At 41.3% G+C, this 22422-nt stretch overlaps 1 protein-coding gene across 2 annotated transcripts in view; it reads right to left on the reverse strand.

The window, feature by feature from the left end:
- Positions 1-823: 823 nt before the first annotated feature.
- Positions 824-22422, reverse strand: part of LOC119131319 (leucine-rich repeat transmembrane neuronal protein 4) — a 42586-nt gene continuing 20987 nt past the window's right edge. The window contains exon 3 of one of the 2 annotated variants that reach the window (XM_037265649.1): positions 824-5473. In XM_037265649.1, the coding sequence (XP_037121544.1) occupies positions 5150-5473 (324 nt within the window). In that variant the 3' untranslated portion in view covers positions 824-5149. The remainder of the gene's footprint in view (positions 5474-22422) is intronic. The other variant, XR_005099637.1, reaches the window with a different exon arrangement.

The raw sequence follows: 22422 nt of genomic DNA on the forward strand, positions 1-22422 counted from the left end.
AAATGAAATCATCTGGCAAAATCTTGCTTGCTTGCTTGCAGGTCTTTTATAGAGAAGCTGATCGCTCAATGAAGCCTGGTGTGCCTTGTCAGCTTGCGGCCGCGCCCACATGCCTGACTTGCCAGGAGGAAAAAAACAAAAAAAACAAAAAAAAAGACCTGCCATGCACACAAGAGTAACACAACCATGACAAACTCATTTTACTTTGGAGCTTTTGCCATACGTGCTGCAGAACACGCAAAGGAAGGTCATACAAAAGTTTAACACAGAAAGGCTGATATGAAGCGTAAAATGCAAACTATTTTTAAAACTTGACTGCTCCTTTTCGGGTCAAACGGAAAGGCACGGTGCAACGAGTCAAAGGAAAGCGCCGAAGGGAAAGCCTCTCTTCGGCCATCCATTGAGAGCAACAAATGTGGAAGAAATGTTCTTTTTATGCCGTATCTGGACTAAAAAATATGAGATTGAAAAGGCGGTGTAGGTTCTCTGAGGACATCTCAAACACGTTTGGTTGCTTTCCGATAAAAATCAATTAGTTTTGGGTTTTTTATGCAAGTCTGTGAATATTTTAGTTGTGTAACCTGAACAGATGCAAAGCAGCAAAGACACACAAACTTCATATTGTTTGGATGTGTTGTTGAGGAGCCCGGGGGCAATGGCTCAGCATGTAGCATAGCACAGTCTGTCATGGAAATAACGACAATTACAGCACGGAATGACAAAAACAAGAGTTACCTTCCATAAAACAGCAAATAAACCCTTGACGCATAAACTCGGGTTGGGAAAATACATAATTGTACATTGGAGAAATAAAACACCACAGTTTCCATCTCATAAGTTTATTTTTTTTAATCATCATCAAAATTTTTACAAAACATTTTCTGACAATAATTTACTCAAAGAGCCATATGTTTGCACTTGGACCAGATCTCCACAAAAAAATGCTTTAGGTCTGAGTACAATAAAAGCAGAAAAAAAAGTCCAAATGAGAGTGGAAAAAAGCAAAACAAAACAAAGCAACTACCAAAGAAAACAGTGCAGCACATATTTACACCCTACGGAAATTGACGCTCTGCAGAAATTAGATGGGAGGGAGACAGCGGGGGATTCCGTTGTTTTGCACATTTACAGTAGGAGGCTTGGAAATAAAGGGAAAGTGCTTTAAGCTTGCATGAGAACAAGAACGTCTTCCAATATTGCTTTCTGTCAGCTCCCCTCTGCTTTCCCTTTTCACTGCCACCACACATCAAATCCAGGAATAAAAATCCTGCTTGTTTAAATTTAAACCTCACCTTCTTGGGTGTTCACATGAAATACAATTAGGGGCGTAAACGGGCAAATGAAAAAGTGTCTTTTCCCCCCTCGGCAAAGGTTAATGACCACGTCTTGCTGTTCCGTGTGCCCCCTGACATGAGCAATGGCAGAAAAAGAGTGTCGGGACAATATGAGTCACAGGTTAAAGACCTCGTGCTAATGTGGAACAGCATCGGACAATAACAATCAATGGGGAGCGGGCGGGAGTGAGCATGAGTGCTAGTGACATTGGCCAAAAGGGATGCAGAGATGATGTAGGCACGCTCAGGCCCGTTGTATAGTACATGCAGAGAATAGCTATCTGGTAATGGTCATAATATTCATCAAATACGACAAAAATAAAATGACGACTGAATTAGAATGAGGAAAAAGACCCCAGTGTGGGAAAAGTGAAGCATTGCCTGGTGGATGAGAAAGTAGTGCACAGCAGAGCAGGAAAAGCTGCAAATCCGCATTTGACTCGGAATTAATTTCTCAAATCTATTTATTAGGTAATGGATTAGAAATTACTGAAGCGTCAAAGATTGCCTTCGGTGAGCTCAAATTGATGGGCGCACCAAAAGCTGTAGTACGTTTAAGTATGATTAGAGTGCGTGCACTCCTTTAGTGCAGTAAACATCCACAATAGATGCGAGCCTCTCTGCAATTGTTTGGATGTGAGCATGCATCTATTTAAATAGGTTGCAGAATGCAGGCAATTCAACAATACGCTTCGTTCGCCGTACAGTAGGTGTGCTCGGCCGTGGGCCGACGCCAGGCAGTTTGTAACCTTTAAGTACGCTCGGAATAAACCTGTCTGGGTCGTTCAGGGATGTAACAAAAGCTTTCATTGTGACAAAAGAAATGTACTTGCACTTATCCATTTGTCCACCCGAATTTACAGTGTTTCTTGTTTACCCTCTGATCTCGGCTGCTGCATTTAGTTCTTGCTGGAAAGCGAAGATGAAAAAAAAGATGAGAAAAAAAAAAGTTAAAAAAAATAAACAAATAAAAAAATATATAAAAAAAGAAAAAAATCCCCAGCATGAATGTGGGAAGCCTGCTGTTAAATTCCAAACCACCAAAATTGGACGGAAGAAAATAAAACCAATTGGAGTTGCGGGCTCCAGCACAGATAGCCTTTAACTTCAGCTCCAACATGCATCATTAAGCATGCGGCGCTTTTGCATCCCACTCCTCAATGGTGACCGACATGGACAATAACAAAACCAAATAAAAAATAATTACTCCCAGGAAGACTGTGCATTTTCCAACGTCTATGAAGAGAACGGCACGGATGTAGCAATTAAATTTATGTGCAGATACGAGCATACGAACAAGGACAGAATTATTGGTATTCTAGAAGCAAAACACAACAATGGTCACTTAGATCACTTGGCACTGAAAAGAATGGCAATGCATAAAACATGACTAGAAAATAAATAATTAAAAGCAGTCATTGCTTTATTTTCGTCGCCCCGACAATTATTCAACAGAAAGATAGAGAAAAAGAAAGATGGTGCCCTCGAAAGGTTCTTGTTTGGTACCATGGTGTGTCCTACACTGAACATGGACCAAAGAAAGCTCAGGAGAGAAAATCAATATAAACATTCCTTACCTGTCAGTATATGTTGATTTAATAATCAATTTAGAATTGTCACTGTATGCATTTTTGCATGAATAAAACACTAAGCACCTTAAAATCATTTTTGCATTACTGTCCAATGAAACAAGACAAAAACAAATCCGGGAACTTTAGCGTTGGGGATTTACGGACGCTTTACATGACTGGTTTGCTACTACAAAAACTAACCTGGAGAACACTGCAGCCTTTTTTTTTTTTTTTTTGGTTACCATGCTGACGTTTAGCTCAGAACAAAATGCTGGCAAAGCATGGCCGCTAACATTATCGCAGAGCAATTCAAAGTGATACCGCAGTTCCAACCACCAAGGTCCAGTATGTGACAAGCTAAGCCAAACAGTGAGTACTACCTTGGAGCAGGTCCTCGAAAACAATCCAGCTCCCAACTATAGACAGATATGTCCTGCACGGTCAATTTCCACTAACAAGGTATTAGCATGCACAGATAACTCATTAATCAGGTATCTCCAGGTCAAGAGCAAGGCAGACAGTATATACCGCATGGACAAAAATGGACAGAATTGAAAACGGGCCCTTATTCTAAATATATCGCTTCTACAAAGGAAACTCCACCAGCACTAAGAAGCAATTGGACTAAGCGCATTTTTAATGCAATGTACTGTACATTATTTTTTGTTGCATTGCCAAGTTCTTGTGAATGTTTCGGGGGTTTGTTAAAACGCAAAGGAATGACATGACAAAAAATATTGAGTCGCTGCATATGGCCACTGAGATGAGACACGGATGGATACATCACAATGGGGCTCTGAAACTTTCTTCCATCGTGTAGCTTTGGGAGATGATTGGATGATGGAAACCACTTTGGGTTTGAATACGGGAGCAAATAGAAAAATATGAATCATTGAAACCAGTTTGAACTTTATAACACATAAGGCTCCTCTTTTTGTTCACGTTTCGGCAGAAAGTCATATTTTCTTGCCATCTTTAAAAGATTTTCTATTTACATGATAAATAAGTTCTATTTGATTTTCACCTCGGCTATAGAATGTCTTGACATCATCATTGCACACCGCAATTCTTCTTTGTTCACGACAACCGACGAAAAGAAAAGATAAATAATTACCCAGGTTCTTATCTTGATGACCAGTCCATGTGGAAAATGTTGGTCAAATTTTTTCAGTTAAGCGTTCCGATCCTTTCGGGGTCGATCGTCACTTGCATGTGGAAATAAAAGGATCCCTGTGCATTGCTTGCTTTGAGTCTTTCTGTAAGTCAGTCAATAGCAATGCTTGGCGTGTTTGCCCAAAGGTTTACAGAGAGCCGTGATGTCACGCATGGGACAAGAGGGAGATGTCGGGCATTATTCCCAATTCAGCCCAGCGGGTTCATCCTCAGGCCGAGCCGGCGTCAACGTGATGATCCAACATGTCCCCACGAGGCTTCGCTCTGTAGTGGGCAGCGATGTCGGGGAGATGATGCTCTCCTGATTTTCCTCATGTGATCCGACGTGATTCCGAATGGGGCAGTGAGAGTGGTCAGTGGACCTCTTCAAGGGTAGAGTATGTACAATACATTATTTTGCTTTTAGTTTTGGTAAAATTGTTGAGTGTATAAATTTCTGCCCGTCTTTTAAAAGATAACTATGGAGCATGCCCAGTTTGCAGTTTGAGGACCGACTCAATTATCTCATCACAATTCCAATTTGTTAGAAACAAAACCTCAGACATTGAGTTAAGTATCTAAGAATGGACGTTATTAAATACACTTGAAATTTAAGAATGCCCACAATTAATATCCAGTTCAATGGAAAAACAAATCTTTGGTTTGATATGTGTATTGATGTTATTAATTAGATCCCAAATCCAAAATTAAAAGTCAAAGCAAATACAGTTGAAATATTTTTTGTAATCATTTGCTGAATGTAAATTATCCACGCAATCACAGTTAAACACCCTGTTCTTGAAAAAATCATTTTGTGTGAGCCCTCCTTTCCGTCCCAATACATGCAGTGGCAGAATTTTCCAAAAGCACAACCCATGTTGTCAAAATAGCGAAATAAATATAAATAAACTTCCGTTTTACCATCTCTGCCCGTTCCGTAAAAATGAAAGAAATCCACCGAATGATGTCTGTATTTGCTCAGATTGTGTGTGTTGATACCAAAACATTTCGGCATACTCGTGATCCAAACCCAAGGTCGATAACCAGCTCAGCTGCCCCATTATTTCCAAGTCACAATTCATCACCGGCTCACTAGCGTCCAAATTTAAGCGTGCCGGTGCGCTCGGAGGGAAGCCCGCCGGCGCCCGGACCTTCGGCGGTCGGCCTGAGTGCCGACGGAGGAGGAGAACGAGGCCCCGGTACCGATGGCCCGATGACGGCGGCGGTGGGCACGGCCGGGAGCGCCACTGTCTGTATAGTGCCCCTCTCGCAAGGCCCCAGGTCTTCCAGGCCCTCAAGACCTTGAGGGGGGCCCTCGTAGCCCATGTTTAGCCGCAGGGGTTGGTGGGCTTGGCAGTAGTCTACAATCGGCTGCTCGTATCGGTAGAAGGTCAGTGCGCCCATCTGATGAGGAACCTGTTGCGAGAAGAGAAACGTATTATTGGAAATTTGAAGAAGAGTTTGGACATGTTTGATGTGCTTTTGTGGTTCAAATCCTTCAGCCCAATTGGCAGCATGTGTCATGTCACATCTGGCCACGTGTTTTAGAGTGTGACCTCGCTTTCTCCCCAACCTCAACACCATGCCAAACAAGCACATGGGACTCTTTTGACAACTCATCTTTGGTCATTTTCCAGCGCATAATAAGCTCTGCTAAAAAAAAAAAAAAAGAATATATTGTACCAGGCAAAGGTGGCAGATGACCTGGATCAAAAAAACAAATATGCGCACACAGGCAACAAAAATCAGCGCAAGATCCTCCACCTGGATTTTAAAAAATAGACTACCGTATTTTCCACACTATAAGGCGCACCGGATTATAAGGCGCACCTCCAATGAATGGCCCATTTTAAAACTTTGTCCATATATAAGATATATACATTTGGCCCGCGGGCCGGACTTTGGACACACCTGCTGTAGTGGCTCAATATTGGTCCATATATAAGGCGCACCTGATTATAAGGCGCACTGTCGGCTTTTGAGAGAATTGGAGGTTTTTAGGTGCGCCTTATAGTGCGGAAAATACGGTACATGACCCGAATCTCAGGGAGCACTGAAACTAAATCTAGATTGGAGTAGGGATGCAGTAGCAAGACAATAAATAAAATCATTCGAGACAGTTCTAGGAACTCACCAAAAAAACATCGCTTGTATCCTCAATCAGGCTGATTATGCCGACATGATGCAGTTGGTTCAGGAATTACCCCGGACCACTGCTCTCTATACCAAAGCCTTCGCAGAAAGCATCTGCAACATTAGGTCTGTTTTAAATAAAAACGGTTACTCCTAGCCTCAAGCTAGAGCATAACATGATTATCTCAAGTCGTGCCGCACTATAATTCCACAATTGTGCAACACTGCAGTGATGTAATGTTATAAAACAGCCACCGCGAGCTAGTGTCTGGTTGGCTTTTAAGAAGGATAGCAGACCTCGTCTTTCTGTCAAGCGAGAATCTCCTTAACCATCACCTCTCTTGCTTCCTCAACCTCCTTCTTCCTCCTCAAATGATCTCCATTAAGTGAGGCTGACTCATTACATTATAGCCACTCAGTGGATTACTCCCATGATTTTACTCTCAGTTTAAACCCTTCACCAACTTGGCCTCACCGGCCACGCCGCCACCTCAGCTGCCGTTACACGCACGCACGTACGCACGTACGTCGTGGTCCACTTCAACCTCGCTCACGGCTCCCTGCCCAGTGCATTGAATTAATTAACTGATATTAACTCCAAAGCGTCTCGGTGGACGCTATCAAAGTGCCAGGTCATTAATTCGCCCTTGTGCGGAATAAGTCCAAAAAATGGCTACAAAGGCTCATACTGTAAATATATTTTCAAAGTAGAGCGACATGAAAGTTATAATTGTTCTGTCCTTGTCCTTCAAGCATGAAGATTTTTTTTTTATACTGACAATCGGATGTGGAAATGAATGTTGAGTTCAATGGCTCCTTTCACAAACATGAAGCAAATTCATAGTTACGCAGGGCAAAATATTTAAAACATATTTTTTCAAGAAGTCATCGTTTTTGCGTCAAACTTCCCGCACAGACTTAGTTGCATTACGTATGAGAGAATTGTTTGGCCGGGTTTTTCGATTGCTTATTGTGCACGTCGCGGTTGCGAGTCATTTCCATAAAGGCGCAAAAATAACGGAGCCACACGCGCTGCAACGCCGTATGCATATTTTGATCCTTTGGATGCTTGCCACCAATATCTGCGCTTCTGCTTACAATGACTGGCAACCCGCCTCCACCTGGATCCTGCCTCTGTATGCCTTTGGTGACCTTCAGTCCCAAAGCTCTGAAACAATCGGTCTCAAAGGCATCCAACTATATTTATACAGTACCGTATTTTCCGGACTATAAGGCGCACCTAAAAACCTCAAATTTTCTCAAAAGCCGACAGTGCGCCTTATAGTCCGGTGCGCCTTATATATGGACCAAATGGAGAATGATGGATGGATGGATCTTTTAAAGTTAACTGATCTATCTGACTGTTTTGTTTTGTACTTATTAAAGTAAGCTTTACATGTTTATTTTGTGTGTTGTGTGATATTAACATTATTGATATATTGTTATTGTTTTCACCATTTCAAGTTATTATATTGTGATTGCATTAATGGTGCGCCTTATAGTCCGGTGCGCCTTATATATGGACAAAGTGTTAAAATGGGCCATTCATTGAAGGTGCGCCCTATAGTCCGGTGCGCCTTATAGTCCGGAAAATACGGTAATTTATAGTCATCTACATTTTCTGTCAAGGAATATTTTGTTGGTAAATATTAGCAAGACTAGAGTGTATAACAATGAGCGCCAATTACATGCTGGGCTTCAAGATAATGCAAACGGCAGCATGACAACAACCTGAGAATGACAATAATAAATAGCTGTTTTTTTGTTTTTTTAGCAGGAAGAGTGCCTGAATTTAAAACGCTAGTTCAACATCTATCAAGATATTTCAGCTTGCAGAAACAAATAACGACAAGCCGTCGATGCTCTCGAGATAGACGAGGTATCCATGAGTTTAGTCACGGACTAAAGTGTAAGCTAAAAGGATGTTGCGACCCTCCCTGACCTTGCTGACTATAAACGGAAAACTGTCGATGTTCATATTCATGTTGATCCTCGTGTAGCCAGCCTCTCACTAATTCCATAATGACACTTTTGTGCCTGCTGAATCTGGATTAAAGTCTTGCCAACAAGGTTAACAATATCTGGAGTCCACAAAACGTATCATTTCACTCAATTCATCAACTGGGAAAAAAACATAAGTATAGAGTGGAATCAAGGGACCTTCTTTTGTGCATCGATAAGGGGCTCTTGGTCAGCACTTTACAAGACTCCCACTTTGATACGTACACTGCACATGATGAACACCATAAATGGGCCTTGAAATGTTACTGACTACAACAGCCTTTTTGTCTGGTGAGTTATCGGAGCTGACTTTGTATACAAAGCTAGTAGCAAGTAGGAATTTCATCCTATAAAAAAAAAAATCTATAATATTCATGATACACATGAGTCATGTAAGGGTCTTCTGATTTTTATTCTCATGGCAACTTCTAAAAGCCAGCCTTAATGCGCTGCTTCCAGAAATGGCAACAGAGTGTGTGAGTAATGAGCGTGACCTGAAATCAACTGTGGTTCAACAATGAGAACATCAGTTCCACACTAATCATGAATATTGGGGGGGATGGAGTGCGCCTGGAAAGGCAACCAGAGGCTTTTAAAGGCTGTAACTAATAAGATGCACTATGTTGGAAGGAGTTGGGCAGCAGCCAGAAGTGATACGCAGAAAGAACCTCTTTCCCCTCTCCTTAAAAATATTCAGACACAGATGTCCTTTCTTTATGATATCGACGTTTGCTTATGCAAACAAACAACCACAAGTGTGCCAAAGCAGGATTGGGCATTTAATCATGAATTCCATCCATCCATCCATCCATCCGTCCATCCGTCCGTCCACCCATCCTTCCATTACGTAACCGTCATGACTAATAGTACTCGATTGGCTCCGATTCGCAACTCCCCCAATTTTGAATTGAGCTTAATTTGCACTTTGCATGTCCAGCATCGTTTCAATTACCGATTGGCTTTATCAAGAGTAAAAAAAAAAAACACGCACACACAAACAAACAGCTCGGGCCGATGTATCATCATGAGTCACATTAAAGCAAGTTGCCATGCATGCTTTTCTGAAAATGTGCACCGAACGCAAAGCAGCTGCAAACACCGACAAGCAAATTGCAGGACCCACAGCAGTGAAGGAACCTTGTTTGATGCCTGTTTACTAAATGTTAATTAAAAACTGCCTGGATCCTCAAATCCCCGATAAATATTTCATCATCAGTTATTATAATGGAGCAACGTTATTTAGATTGCCTTGGGTGAAAATGCCAATCAGCACCACTTGTTTATGATACTCTGATATTTTTGTTTCCAATTTAGAATATGCAACAACTACAAAGGTCACCATGCCTCGTCTTTAAATTAAGCATGTACATTTAGATTAAATTCCTAATCCATGTAGCTAAAATGATATGCAAGACCTAGTATGAAAAACTTGATTACCTCTGCCAAGATTTTTTTGTTTAGCCTCGTCAGTTTGATTAATTAAAAGGGGAAAAAGTGTGGCCAATTTTCACTATGTCCAATTCAATTGTTGAGATTTTTTTTTTTTTCCTGAATAGGTTTATCTATTTATCCATCTGTTCCTTCCCCGGCAAACAATCTTTTGATGCCGGGAAATTAATGGATTCATTCAGAAAATGCACATAGCGGCTCGGAGACACTTGAGGCACAGCAGGGCTTTGAGCTAAATGGCGTTTTCCCCGTGTAAACGTCTCTCTTTGACAATTGCAATACATTCTTTTCAGCAGGTTGAGGGGAAACATGCTGTGCCTTGTATCTAGCTAGACGCAATCGCTCTTGCGACACTTTTCAATTATTTCACCTGTACGGAACAGATCACTGGGTTACTGCATTTTTTTAAATTTTTTTTAATAATTCTGAAAAAATTGACATTAGCATTGCAGTTGCATATACATTGGACCAAGTCCTGCAATGATCCATTTCATGAATTGAGTTCTCCAAGGAAAAATCAGCTCCGTAAATTTGAATTTAACAAAAACACACTTTCGGTCCTTGTAGGAATCAGCTTCTTATCAAACTCCAGATTATTGTCAACACAACATATCGCGTTGCGATGCCACAACGTAACTGTTGTCGCGTGTCAATAAACAATATGACAGCAAGATCGAGAAAGAAAAGGAGAGAAATGAAAATACCTTGTCTTTCACTCCTCTGACGATTCCGATCGTTCACTTCCTGTGTGTCATTGTAGATAGGAAAGCAGCTCTGGGCTCTTTCCTTTTGACTGAATATCTCCCAAGGTAATTGCTCTTTCTACTTTACTTTCAAAGCCATGTCAGTCTCTCTGAGCTAAATGACAGCCTGGTAGTAAGTGAATTATGGATGGGGGGGGGGGAGATTCACAAAGCCTTTTCTTGTCGTGCTTGTCTGGTTACATGGTCATGTACAGGTCATCAAGGCAAAAATATGTGGCCACGAGATGAATTAAGGCTTGGGTGGTGGAGTGGTCGCATCTCAAAGCATCCCGAGTGTGGTGAACCAACTCAGATAGAGGGACAGTGAGGTTTTTTTTTCCCCCCCATCTTATGCACATATTAATGAGGTCTTGCCAAGAACGTGCAACGGATGTCTCATTAAAATCCAAGTGAGGTGACGGTGTCTTGGTAGCTTGTGTAACATTGGTGGCACATTCTTGTGGCTTTTTGCTGACAGCCACCGACATTGGAGAGGGGCCAAAATACAACAAATAGAAACGGGTTTAAAATATTCTATGTAAGTAGTGCGTATCTGCACGCGAGCTTCCCTTGAGGGTAGAAAATCAATTCTTTTAGTTTGCTTGCTCAGAGCAGCAATGCGCCACGGAAAAAAATATATAATGGCCACAAAGTGCAGGCGGGGAAAAAAGCTGTTAAGAATGTTTTTTTTTTGTTTCCTTGGCAGAGGTATGCACGCTTAAGTGTCATGACGTGATTGGTTGTCTGCCAGGGGAAATATCACCTCATTAAAATTCTTTCTCTATCTACTGTCATGTGACTGTCAAAATAGCTTCACAATAGAATCCAAGAAAATTTAGGTGCACTCCAAAAAATTGGATCCCACACTAAGTAGCAGCAGTCGCGTTGGAGTTGTTCAATTTTTTTTTTTTCAGTATTATGCTTAAATCTATGTCATAATGAGTCTGACGGGAGTGCATGTGAATTGGATGTCATTGAGTCATAAGATTATAATTTAATCTTCAGGTAGGTGCCCAGTTTTTGGTTGCACCACACCCACAAAAAAAAAAAAAGACTGACGGTGGTAGGGAGAGCGACGAGAAAGTCGCTGCCAGTCTCCGAAGAATTGAGGCAAAACTGCTTTTGTATTTCAGAGGCTAAATTATGCCGTGTTTGGCATTTCACACATTGTCAAAAATCATTTCTGACCAACAAAAAATGCTTCAAATGTTTTCATTTCCAATCTTTTATACAGTACCCTACCACACACAAGTTTGGACACGCCTTCTCTCCTAAGCACAAAAAAAAGCTTTTTCAAACTTTCCACTCCAGAAACATCTCTCACAATTTTACACAAAGCTTCCATCAAATCAAATTTTCCCATCTCTTTTTTTGAGTCTCTCCCCAATGCAGCAAAGAAATGCACAGGTCTAATGAATCAAAATGTCACGCCCGCCAAGAAAAGACGAAAGAAAATCTCCACTCAGGGATGTCAGTGATTCTCACGCTCAGCCTTTACTGTAGGAATTTCACCTTCCTCAAGTAAATTGGCCTGGTGATTTATTTCACCCCTGACATCCTTTCGTCGGAATCTGGGTATCTGCTCTTTGGAAGGTGATGACAGGACTATTGTTAGGGGGGCGGCCGTCATGGAAAGCTATTCTCATGTCACGTTTGCTCTCTTTCTCTCCCTTCTCGCTCCTTATTTCTGCTTATAAAGCCCATCCAAAGGTAATAGCATCCATTTAAAGGCCAAGTCCATTTCACCCTTTTAACTCATTCACTGCCAAACTTCTTTGACGTCTATAACCATCAATGGCACTGAATGGCTTCATTTCAATATTCTATTTTACTGTATTCCAAATCCAGTCAAACTGAATCATTAATTTCTGGTAAAAACGCACATTGTGACAAATGACAACATTTCTTTGACAATGTCAATCAATTCTTAGGTACAATGATTCCCTATGAAGTCTTTTATCCGTGAATACTCATCATTCCGTTTGTGAAGCTTCTCTCCATCATACTTCTTATTTTAGTAGCGACGCCCAAAGCGCGCCTCAAGACAAAAGCACAGCAAATACTTTGGTGACAAACATCAAGTCAAACTGCCACGACGCGCTCGCTTTAAATTGTCAGTCGAGACCGACAACAGACTACAAATGCAACTTTTTGTGGATTGAAAGTCATGGATAAAAGATATGATTATATCCAGATGAGGCACGGTGATCCGTTGTCGGCTCCGTCGGCCTTGTGGAGACTCAAAGCTAAACGCAACCGTTACAGCACATTTCCGTTCCGCCTCTTTGTTCATCCCTGCTGCTTTTTGCTAGATAACGTAGTTACGGGGGCAGATGTGACCGTGTGGGTGGAGACATGTGGCGAAAATAACACGAGAGTGAACACATTACAGTATTTGCGTGTCATATAAGAACCGCCTCATCCTAAAAGGACAATGGGCAAAACATAGGAATATGTTTGTAGTCTGAATTGTGTGCATCATAAGACAAAGAACACCTTCGCTGCAATACCAATTAAATAAACGCATAATTAAACAAAGTTGAATAAAAGTGAGCGCTTTATATGTCAACAAGCAATTATATCATCAGCAACAATAAAAAGCAGTTCAGTTGCGTACACGAGTCGCTTAGCTCACTTCCTTTGTGCCAAATAACAATGCCGGGTGAGGCGAAAAAATATTTCAAGGATCGTGGTAAGATCTTGATATCTTGCCTCTTCTCTAGCAGAAAAAAAACATCCAAACTAAAGCCAACACAAAAGATAATTGAAAGAGCTACATTGGAATTTTCTTACAAAAATGGTTTATAGAATAGAAATTTTGGTCAATTCTTTGAAAAAGAAAAATTTGTGGAAGCATTATTTATTAATTGTGTTATTTATTTGGAGACAACAATATGCATATTTGTGTCTCCAGTTGAAAGAATCAATCTTTGGCTTTATTCGTGAGCTGGCTTTCAGGGAAGAGATGAGGACGACAAGATAAGAGCCAAATTCCTAACTGGATTGGAAAGAAAACGTAAACACAATCTCCTCCAATTTGACTATTAATCGGAGCAACATGTCTGGGAGAGAGTGGTCCTAATTACGCTCCAAATGAACATTGACTCTTTCCTAATGGAATTATTCAGCTAGACCATATTTGTGCATTTTAGCCCTTTCATGTTAAAGTTGCAAATCATTTAGATTTCATTTTTGTTTTTTTTTGGATTAGTGGGTTAGTGACTTTTTTTGTCTTCGAGTTCAGAAGGCAGATCGTTAAAAACCAATTTGCTCTCCCTGGATGACTCAGCCGAGCCAACTCTACTGACCTTATTTTTACCCTTTTCTTTTGGATGACCGTTATTAGCAGCCTGATGAGTTGGGTAGGGGATTGTATCTTCTAGAAGACAAAAAAAAAACAATCGGTATACTAATGGTGGAATTTTTTTTCAGGCCTTGGGGGAGTATGAGAGGCTCTCAGATAGAGGTTACAGCTTTAGACCTTGTGTAATATGTTAGGTAAAGACTGAAAATTGTCTGTATGTGCCCTGCAATTACCAAGGACGATATGAACTAAGTTGGGGTGAACTCTTGGGAATGGATGATTTTTTTTTCTTTAAAGCTTAGGTTACATAATTAGAGTTATTTGATTTAAAATGGGTTCAAGCAAAAAGTAAAAGGACAATGGATTTAGGCGGTGTGTGCTGGAACAAGAACTGCACTGTCAGAATGTTAATGAGCCGAGGGATACGAGTAGGCGTTGCAATCTGTTGACTTCTGCTGCTGTCACTGTAAATTGTTCTGAGAAACAAACCAGAGGGAGAGAATGAGCAACAGTATAAGCGAGTGTGAGTGCTGTGGGCTGTGGATGTGAGGATGAAGGACAGATTGAAATATTCCATTTATTCTCATGGGAATTTGCTAGGAAATCATAAAAAGGGAAATGAAGTCTTACATTAAAGTTATTAAACCGTTTTTTTTTTTGCTGTGACTGCTCTTGAGTATTTTCTGTGTACAAACACTAAGAACAATAGTGACCGTTCTAGTTTTTCAATTTTTGTTCCCATTCGGTCCAACTAAATTCCCTATAATTCATCTCAGTACAAAGTGAAGAGATATTCTGGGGGCTCCTTCAGATGCAGCTCATGCAAGAATGCCAAATCATCTTTGACTAGACTCAAGTCAAGCTTAACAAAAGTCATCATTAAAGTTGCATAATGTCTCCTGACTGGCAACGACAGTAACTCATGACATCTGCCTTCGTTTTCCATGTTGGCTGTCACAAGCAATTACCAACTGTTCCGAACCGTAATCACTTGAAAGATGGATTGTGCTGGATTTTAAAGAACGTTTCAAATTGAAATCTTAGTTCTTCTCATAACCCGTAAAGTCCTTAATGGTCAGGCACTGTTACATCTAAAAAATAATGTGTTTTAAATGAACCCATTGGATACGATAAACCCAATTCCAACCATATCAACACTGCTAATACAATTACCTTCTACGCTAATGCTAATTAAACCCAAGCCAGAGAATCAAAACCAAATATGCTGGCTTTGGAAATATACTGAACAGAATTCATTCAGATAACGCTCATAAGGAAACGGCGTCATTGCCGTCATTCGGCATTCCGTGATCATAATTATGGTCCGGCATCCAAGAAGTACTCAAGAATGACGGTGTTGGGATTCTGGCCCGAAAATCCCAACACTAGTTTGTCTGTGATGTCTCTTCAGATTGGAAAGCGAGCTATGTTTGCGTTTTGCAGGTCCTCGTGTCGTAATTATCCGTCACAGCAAGTGTTACGGATCGAGCGTCCTTTGCGAGTTACATATCCTCTTTCACCAAATGACTTTGTAATTGGTTATTTGTTTCCGCGGTGGTGAGAACAGCTGCATGCAATTTGGCAATGTTAACCACGCGCCCGTGACACCCCCAAATAGCAACTTCTTCAAATACCAATCTTGGAATCAATCAACTAGCGCCTTTTCTCCTCTGAAGTGACTCTCCAGGTATTTTTTTTTTGCCAGATGTCTTATTTGGATTTCATATCCCAGAGCAACGAGTGTGTATCTGATAACCGGCGGTGCACAAACTTTCACTTCCTCCTCCATTTCTTGAGAACGGGGCTTCATAGGGGAGCCTTGCAACGCTGATAAAAGTCACTCAGTTCCTTATTTGCTGAATTGCAGGGGCAGAGAAGCCTTGTAAAGACGATGATAGCTTCTTCTGTACAACAGAAGATGCGAGAGCCTTTACCTTTAACCTGTTGACCGGCGGAAATTGGACATACGTGAGTTTGGAAAGAAAAAACTCAAAGTGGGCACACAGCTGAATTTCAAGGATATATTTGGGGGGTAAAATACAAATCCCTTTTTAATGATTTTTTTTAATGCTTTATTATTATTTATTTTGAGAATGAATTACCTGCAGCAGCAATTAAGAACAGTTTAGCCTGACAAATTTATTACCATGATTGATGCATTGCGACATAGCAGCGTCAGCATAATGTCATTATGTTAATTCTATAAAACATGACTAAAAATTACACTCTAGCAAAGTCAAGAGAAACACTGGAACCGGTTCAATCAGGGCAAAACCGGAATTTGAGGGGGGGAAAAAAGCAGTCAGATTAAAGGGTGGAGCTGAGTAAAAGAAACCCATCAGTGGCGGTTGTTAAGAGAGCAAAAATTGTGGCTCGCTGTCACAAACAGTGATTTGACCATATACTCGTAGTATATAATTGTGTCATCTCGTAGTTGAGCCGCAGTTAAGAAGATTCACGGGCCAATACGCAAGCACTGCAGGAAAGTGCTGTGCTCAGGTTGCGAGGGCCATCTCAAGGAAGAAAACAATCACCATTTTTTTTCCTGGCAATATGACACATCTTTAGGGCAATGTAGCACTTGTCATTACTCATCGGAACAGGCGAGCTCAAGAGCTTGTGCTGGAAGACCAAAACGGGAAGATCATTAAACGCAGCATTGGAAACAAATAGATCAATGACAATTCCAGAAAGCCTTTTGGTGCAGACGACGACGGCGAGTTAAACTATCAATTTCAAAGTGGATCATTTGTGTATTGACTCTGAATCAACTCGAATCCGTGAGGTGAGGGGGGGAGGGATGACTTCTATTTTCTTGGAAGGAATTTTCAAACATTTCAGCCTAAATCTTCTTTTTCGTGCTTCTCACACACACATGCACACACATGCACAAACAATGGGGGCACAAGGCTGATTGCCTTTTGTCCACTCATGAAAGGCTCGCCACCTGGCTCCCGCTCACCTTCAATCGAGTTCATTATAGCGCCTGTGCACTCGTCCAGCTGCTGCTTAACACCCGAGAGATGGATCTGTCTCACGGTCCGAAACCTTTCACCTTGTTTTGCCACAAAATGACCCCGGGACTGTGTCCGGACACTAACTGCCCCTGTCTCTTGTCTCGGTTTGGTCCCCGAAGGCTTCAAATAGCATCCCGTCGATGGCCATTCCTCGTAATCTGAAGATCTAGAGCTGTCCGTCTGTAAATTGAATGCTGCGAGATTTGAAGCGATTCCCTCTCTAATGCATCCCCTGTTAAAGATTACGGTGGCATGTAACAGCCTTTGAGTGGTCTGTTTTTCTTATCATGGTTAAATTAGTCAGCCAGGATGATTTGCATTAAAGACAGAAGGCATTTTTCATGTCAGAATTTGTACAAGGTGTCAAGAGCTTTTTCCCCCGAACTCGTAAACAGACCAGCCATCCACACCGCATGCAATAAAAGTAGCATGGTAGTAAATAAACATTAAACAGACAGCTAGTAGCACTTAGATGGCTTCTACGCAAGATTGCAATATATTCATTTGTGATTGAAGGGTAGCTCAATAATGGGATACCGTATCAAGGCGCATGATTGATTTTTGAGAAATTTAAAGCATTTTAATTGCACAAAAGAAATTCGAATTCAAGAATGACGGGATAAGTGATCATCGGAGCCCGGTACAATAGAGGTGTGGAATAGCGTGCTAGCGCCAAGTCGTATTAGCATGCTTGACTTCTCCCCCATTTGTATTTTTTTTTTCCTGTAAAAACACACCTACACAAAGAGTCGCCCTCTGTCTTCATCTATTTTAAAGAGAGCCACAAAACACTAAAATATTAACGCAGTCCTTTCTAGCAAACCCTTCACACACACATACACAACTTCCCACAGGACGTTACATTAGCCGAGCAACTTTGCCTTCCCCCTTGTGCTCAAATTGCCAAACAGTAAAATCGTGATCATTAGCTGACTCACATGAGGCTCATTACGCAAAGACAAAAGATGGATTGAGTTCAGCCAGACTAGTTTAACAAGGTATTCTCTGGAAGGGCAACCACCAAACCATAATTCAGATAAATGTGTGAGTGTGTGTGAAAGGCAACCGATATTATGTGTCCCTTTCTCTTTTCCCCGAGGAGGTGACACGGTTGCAATTGTAATTCCACTCTAATTTCCTGTGTTGCGGCAGTAACTGCAGACTTGTCACTCACGCCGAAAAGAGAATAGGCCTGTCAATCAACCGGCGACCTATTACCGGAGCCTGAAAAGGCATTTTTAGCATATCTACATTTTAACACACTGTCCAACTGCAGATATTTAGATTAGTGAGATGTAATACGAGAGAAAGCGAATCAGCGGAAAGGTGAAAACAACCCTAGCGACCGGCCAAAACAATTCCAGTTCACATGGTTACTGGGGGACGAAATTGAAAGGGAAGTTTCCTCAGAGGAGCCACCGGATGCATATTGTGGAGTTGATAGCCGGTGTCAAGCCTACAAATACATCGGATGTTGTTTCCGCCCCGAAAAAAAGAAGCTGGCAGTAGGAAAAATACACGTAATACAAGGTGACTTGAGCAGGGTGAGCAATGTGACGGGTAGATTGCGAGGCACCGGGGGTGCTCGCTTCCCAGCTGTGTGCCTCAAACCAAGCAGAGCTCTAACCAGAATACAATCTATCATGCAGTCAGCCACAAGTATGACACGACAGGCAAAGCCGTTCCAGTCAAGGCAGGAAAATACAAAACAGAAAACTGGACCAGAAAACCCCAAAATATTCTGACAAGAGCAGCTATGAACAACATTGCTACTGACTGACACGGTTGAGGAAAGAAACTCCTCGTTTGTCATCAGGAAGAAGTAAAAGTTTCAGTGGATTTGGGATTTGGAGTATCTCCCCGACTGCCCGACTTTTAATTTCCCCGTGTCTCTCTATCTCTGTCTGACCATCTCCCCGACTCTGCACTTTCTGGCACGGGGAGCAAAAAGGGCTCCACAGGGGGGCTCACTATTGATTGAATTGAGTCAGCTATGTCCACTTTAATTCATTAAATTCCGCTGTCAATACCCATTGGGCAATTCCAATAATGCAGCCAGACGAGTCTCGGCCGATCCTGTGGAAGGACCAAAGCAAAAATGAAATGCATTGTGTGAGCAAGGGGGCGGGGCATAGGGGTGAATTAACACCCAAGACATGAACGAGACACGTCTTGCGTAATCATAAAGACACGGTCATTGACTCTGTAGAGCCAAGAATAAAAGTCTATCAATAGATTGTGACAGATTATTAATTGCAACTGGAATGGAATCTCAGGGAGGGGAAGGGAGGGGCGGTCAACAGCAACATAAAGAATAATGCAAAGCGGATCCGACTGGATTTATATTCCGTCGTGGCGTTGCGCTGTTTCATCTTGCTTTAAAAGCCAAGTGCTATCGCAAGCAATCTGATTCCCTTTCAAAAAGAAAAAAAAAAACATCTCAAGAAAAATAGAATGGACGTGGAATGCAATCATATTACACACTTGTCAGCTTAAAAGGTCAACATATCAGTTTGTTCCCTTCGGCATTTGCAAGCTAGTCCAGTAAAGAAAACATATATGCGTCGCATATTGAAAAAGGTATACGCGTATGGATTTTCAATACGCAGAGAGAAAAAAACAAAAACGATCCGAGTGAAATATAATTTTGACAATCTGGAACTTTTGTTGTTGCGCTACTGCGAGTGTGGCGGCGGCAATCAAACGAGTGCAGCACAGCATGGGAGCGTCTTCCCCCGCTTTGAAAACATCAGATCGATAGCAACAGCGAGCGGCATGCATGCGCGTGTGTATACATGAATATTATGGACTGAAAGACTTTGCTTTTATCAAAACTACTAAGTATGAGTCAATCGTTGATCTAACCCAGCGATTCTTAAAAGTGTGTCTCGATGAAGGCAGCCGGCTCCCTCTAGTGGTGCACTGAAGTATCACTTCATTTGTAAGACCAAAGCCACTGCTAACATCAATATTCAGTACAAAATATATATTTTTTTAAATAATATAATTTTGACGATTACTTTGGTTTTATACGCTCCTATTTTAATGTTGGCCACAATTGTAGCACTTCTGTCTGCTTTTGATTCGTCTCTGGATGACATCCATAAAGCCCCGCAGTGTTTGACTGTCCCTGCACGTGCTTGCGCTTACCTCCCACTCTAAGCTACGAGTTTAACATCGGCTTGTGGAGGCTCGCTTCTGTTCGCTTAACTCACCCGGCCTACTTTTGGAAAGAAAAAGATGGTTTCCCCTTTCTGAAATTCTTTCCATCAAACATTACAGCTGAGACAGAAGAGAGGAATGCAATGACACCTTGGCATTACCTCAGAACCTTACCAAGCATTTTGTTAAAATTGCTTTGGAGTCCTGTTGCCATTGCATCCCAGACGTGATTGGCCCTTGCATTGTGTCTGGCGATCAGTTTGACATGCTTGCTATGTGCACATTTAGAAGTCACAAATGTTTTCATGGCCAGGAAATGTTTTTTGTAGAACCCAGGACAAATTGCAGAAAATAAATAGATTAAAATTTCGCAATTTATGGGAACTGAATCACAGGTGAGTCTTATCACTGTTAAAAATCGAAACATTATTTACGTTCACAGAAACACAGATTTTTTTTTTCAAAATGGGTTAACTCATTGGTGATTTTATGCAACGTGCACACATGACCATTTAAAAATTCCAGTCCTGACCTGAGTACACTGGTTGCATACATGCTCAACCATCTATGTGTGTGTATGTGTGTGTCCGTGTGTTTGGCCTCCCCAGGGGGATGAAACAGTGGTATTCAGCAGCCCTTATTAAAATGCAAGTCTGACCTAAAAGAGTTCAGAAAAGCACACGGGCAGCTGTCCTTGATTTTCTCATCACCTTCCAACCCCTATACACACACACACAACCCTCGTTCACATTCACCCTGCCATTAAATCACACGCGTGTCTCTCAAGTCTCTCACGACGGGCTAAGATCCGATGAACTCGGCTGTTTTCTCTCGCTCTTGTTCTCTTTGACCGACTTTTCCTCAGTACAAGATAGTCTTATCAGTTGTGAGGGCAGGCTACTCAAATCCTTACCTGCTTAATTTATATTTTATGAAAGAGTAATCTTCTGAGTTTTGAAAATCTTACTGGATTGAGGTTAGTGCAGAAATTTCAGACGTACATGATTATTTTTTTTTGAGGGAGGGGCAATTATTATCAATCAAGGCAGTCCTCAAACTGATGCCATTTATAATATTTATAAATGATATACAGATAGATCCCGTTTTGTGACATCTACAAAACATATGGAGCTCACACTTAATCTGCATTCCCGACCGGCTCGATTTGTCATTGGCTTTCACAGAGAGAAGACAAGTGCTACTAAAGCACCGCATCCTCAGACAGAGAGCTCACCTTCAGAGCCTAATGAACACGCTGAAACTCAATGAATTTTAATTTGCCATTATATTGAGACAAGGGATAAAAGCTTGTGAATTTATTAGGGAGGAAATTGAAACGCAAGGGGGCCCACACGTCTTGATTTTCAGCACAATCTCCATGAAAAGAAAAGGGAAAAAAATAATTAGCTTCGAAGCTGTAATCTCCACCTTAATGGATGTCGAGGTGCTTGGAGGGGTGTCTTTGCTCATCTTCTCAGTTTCTCTCATGCTTCTCCAATTTGGCCAGAGAGTGACGGACACGCAAAACTCAAACAATATTGAGTAAACAAAGTATGTACTGGCGTTCTGTTGTCTTTATAAAAAAAAAAATGCATGAAAAAAATAACAGTTACATAATGGCTCTAGACTAAATCAATTTTTTAAGAATTAATTTATTTAAAAAAAAATCTAATTTATTTTGGCTAAATTTGTCATGCTAATAGTGTTTTTCTATATATATATATAAAAAAAAAAAATCTTGAAGATATCCAGTAAATACAGCACTATGTATTTTGTGTCTTGGAATCTATTCATGTGTTACTGAGTTGATTTAGTCATATTAAATTAAATAAGCAAGAATGATCCCAATACATGAACCATTTCTACTCCGTATTTACACTCCAGCCGGGCCTTGTCTGTGAGCGTACTCGTGCAACGTAGCGTGAATATAATTAACAACCGGCCGAGTAATTTCATCCGACATCTCTCATACCATTCCTCCAACGTAGGTGGTTGTAAAACTGGGCCGCACCAGGACATTTTTAGAAACCACCCTGTTAACGCACCGCTTCACGGAAGTCTTTGAAGCGCGGGACTGTGGAGTGTCTACTGTGGGTTAGCGATGGAGAAATCCTCATATTGTGTTGATGGTGCGAGCTAATTTCCTCTGTGTTGATGAGATCCTCACCTGACACACCCACATATGCTTCACGTATAAGAAGACCCCAGTGGGCACAGTTATTCATCCCAGTATCGCCACCACATATGCATCTTGGGTGTAATACATGAACACTGACACCTACTCTGTCAGTAAAAGCCTGGGAGGAGTGGAGATGTGAGGAAAATCACATCTTAAAGGACAAAACAAAAACACGGGCAAGAATTGGTGTGAGACCGTAATCTGTTTAGGACTGGTGGCAAATATAAAGTCGAAAGTAATATTCTGCACTAAAAAATGTTTTCCTATTGAGCTATTGATAAACAGATGGCGGTTGCTATCATGCACAGTTCCAATCTGCTCGTCAGAAGTTATTAGATGCTTTGTTGCTCAAGGATACGTCTGCATACAGTTTGTGG

The sequence above is a fragment of the Syngnathus acus genome, chromosome 12, assembly GCF_901709675.1.
Source record: "Syngnathus acus chromosome 12, fSynAcu1.2, whole genome shotgun sequence".
Classification (NCBI taxonomy): domain Eukaryota; kingdom Metazoa; phylum Chordata; class Actinopteri; order Syngnathiformes; family Syngnathidae; genus Syngnathus; species Syngnathus acus.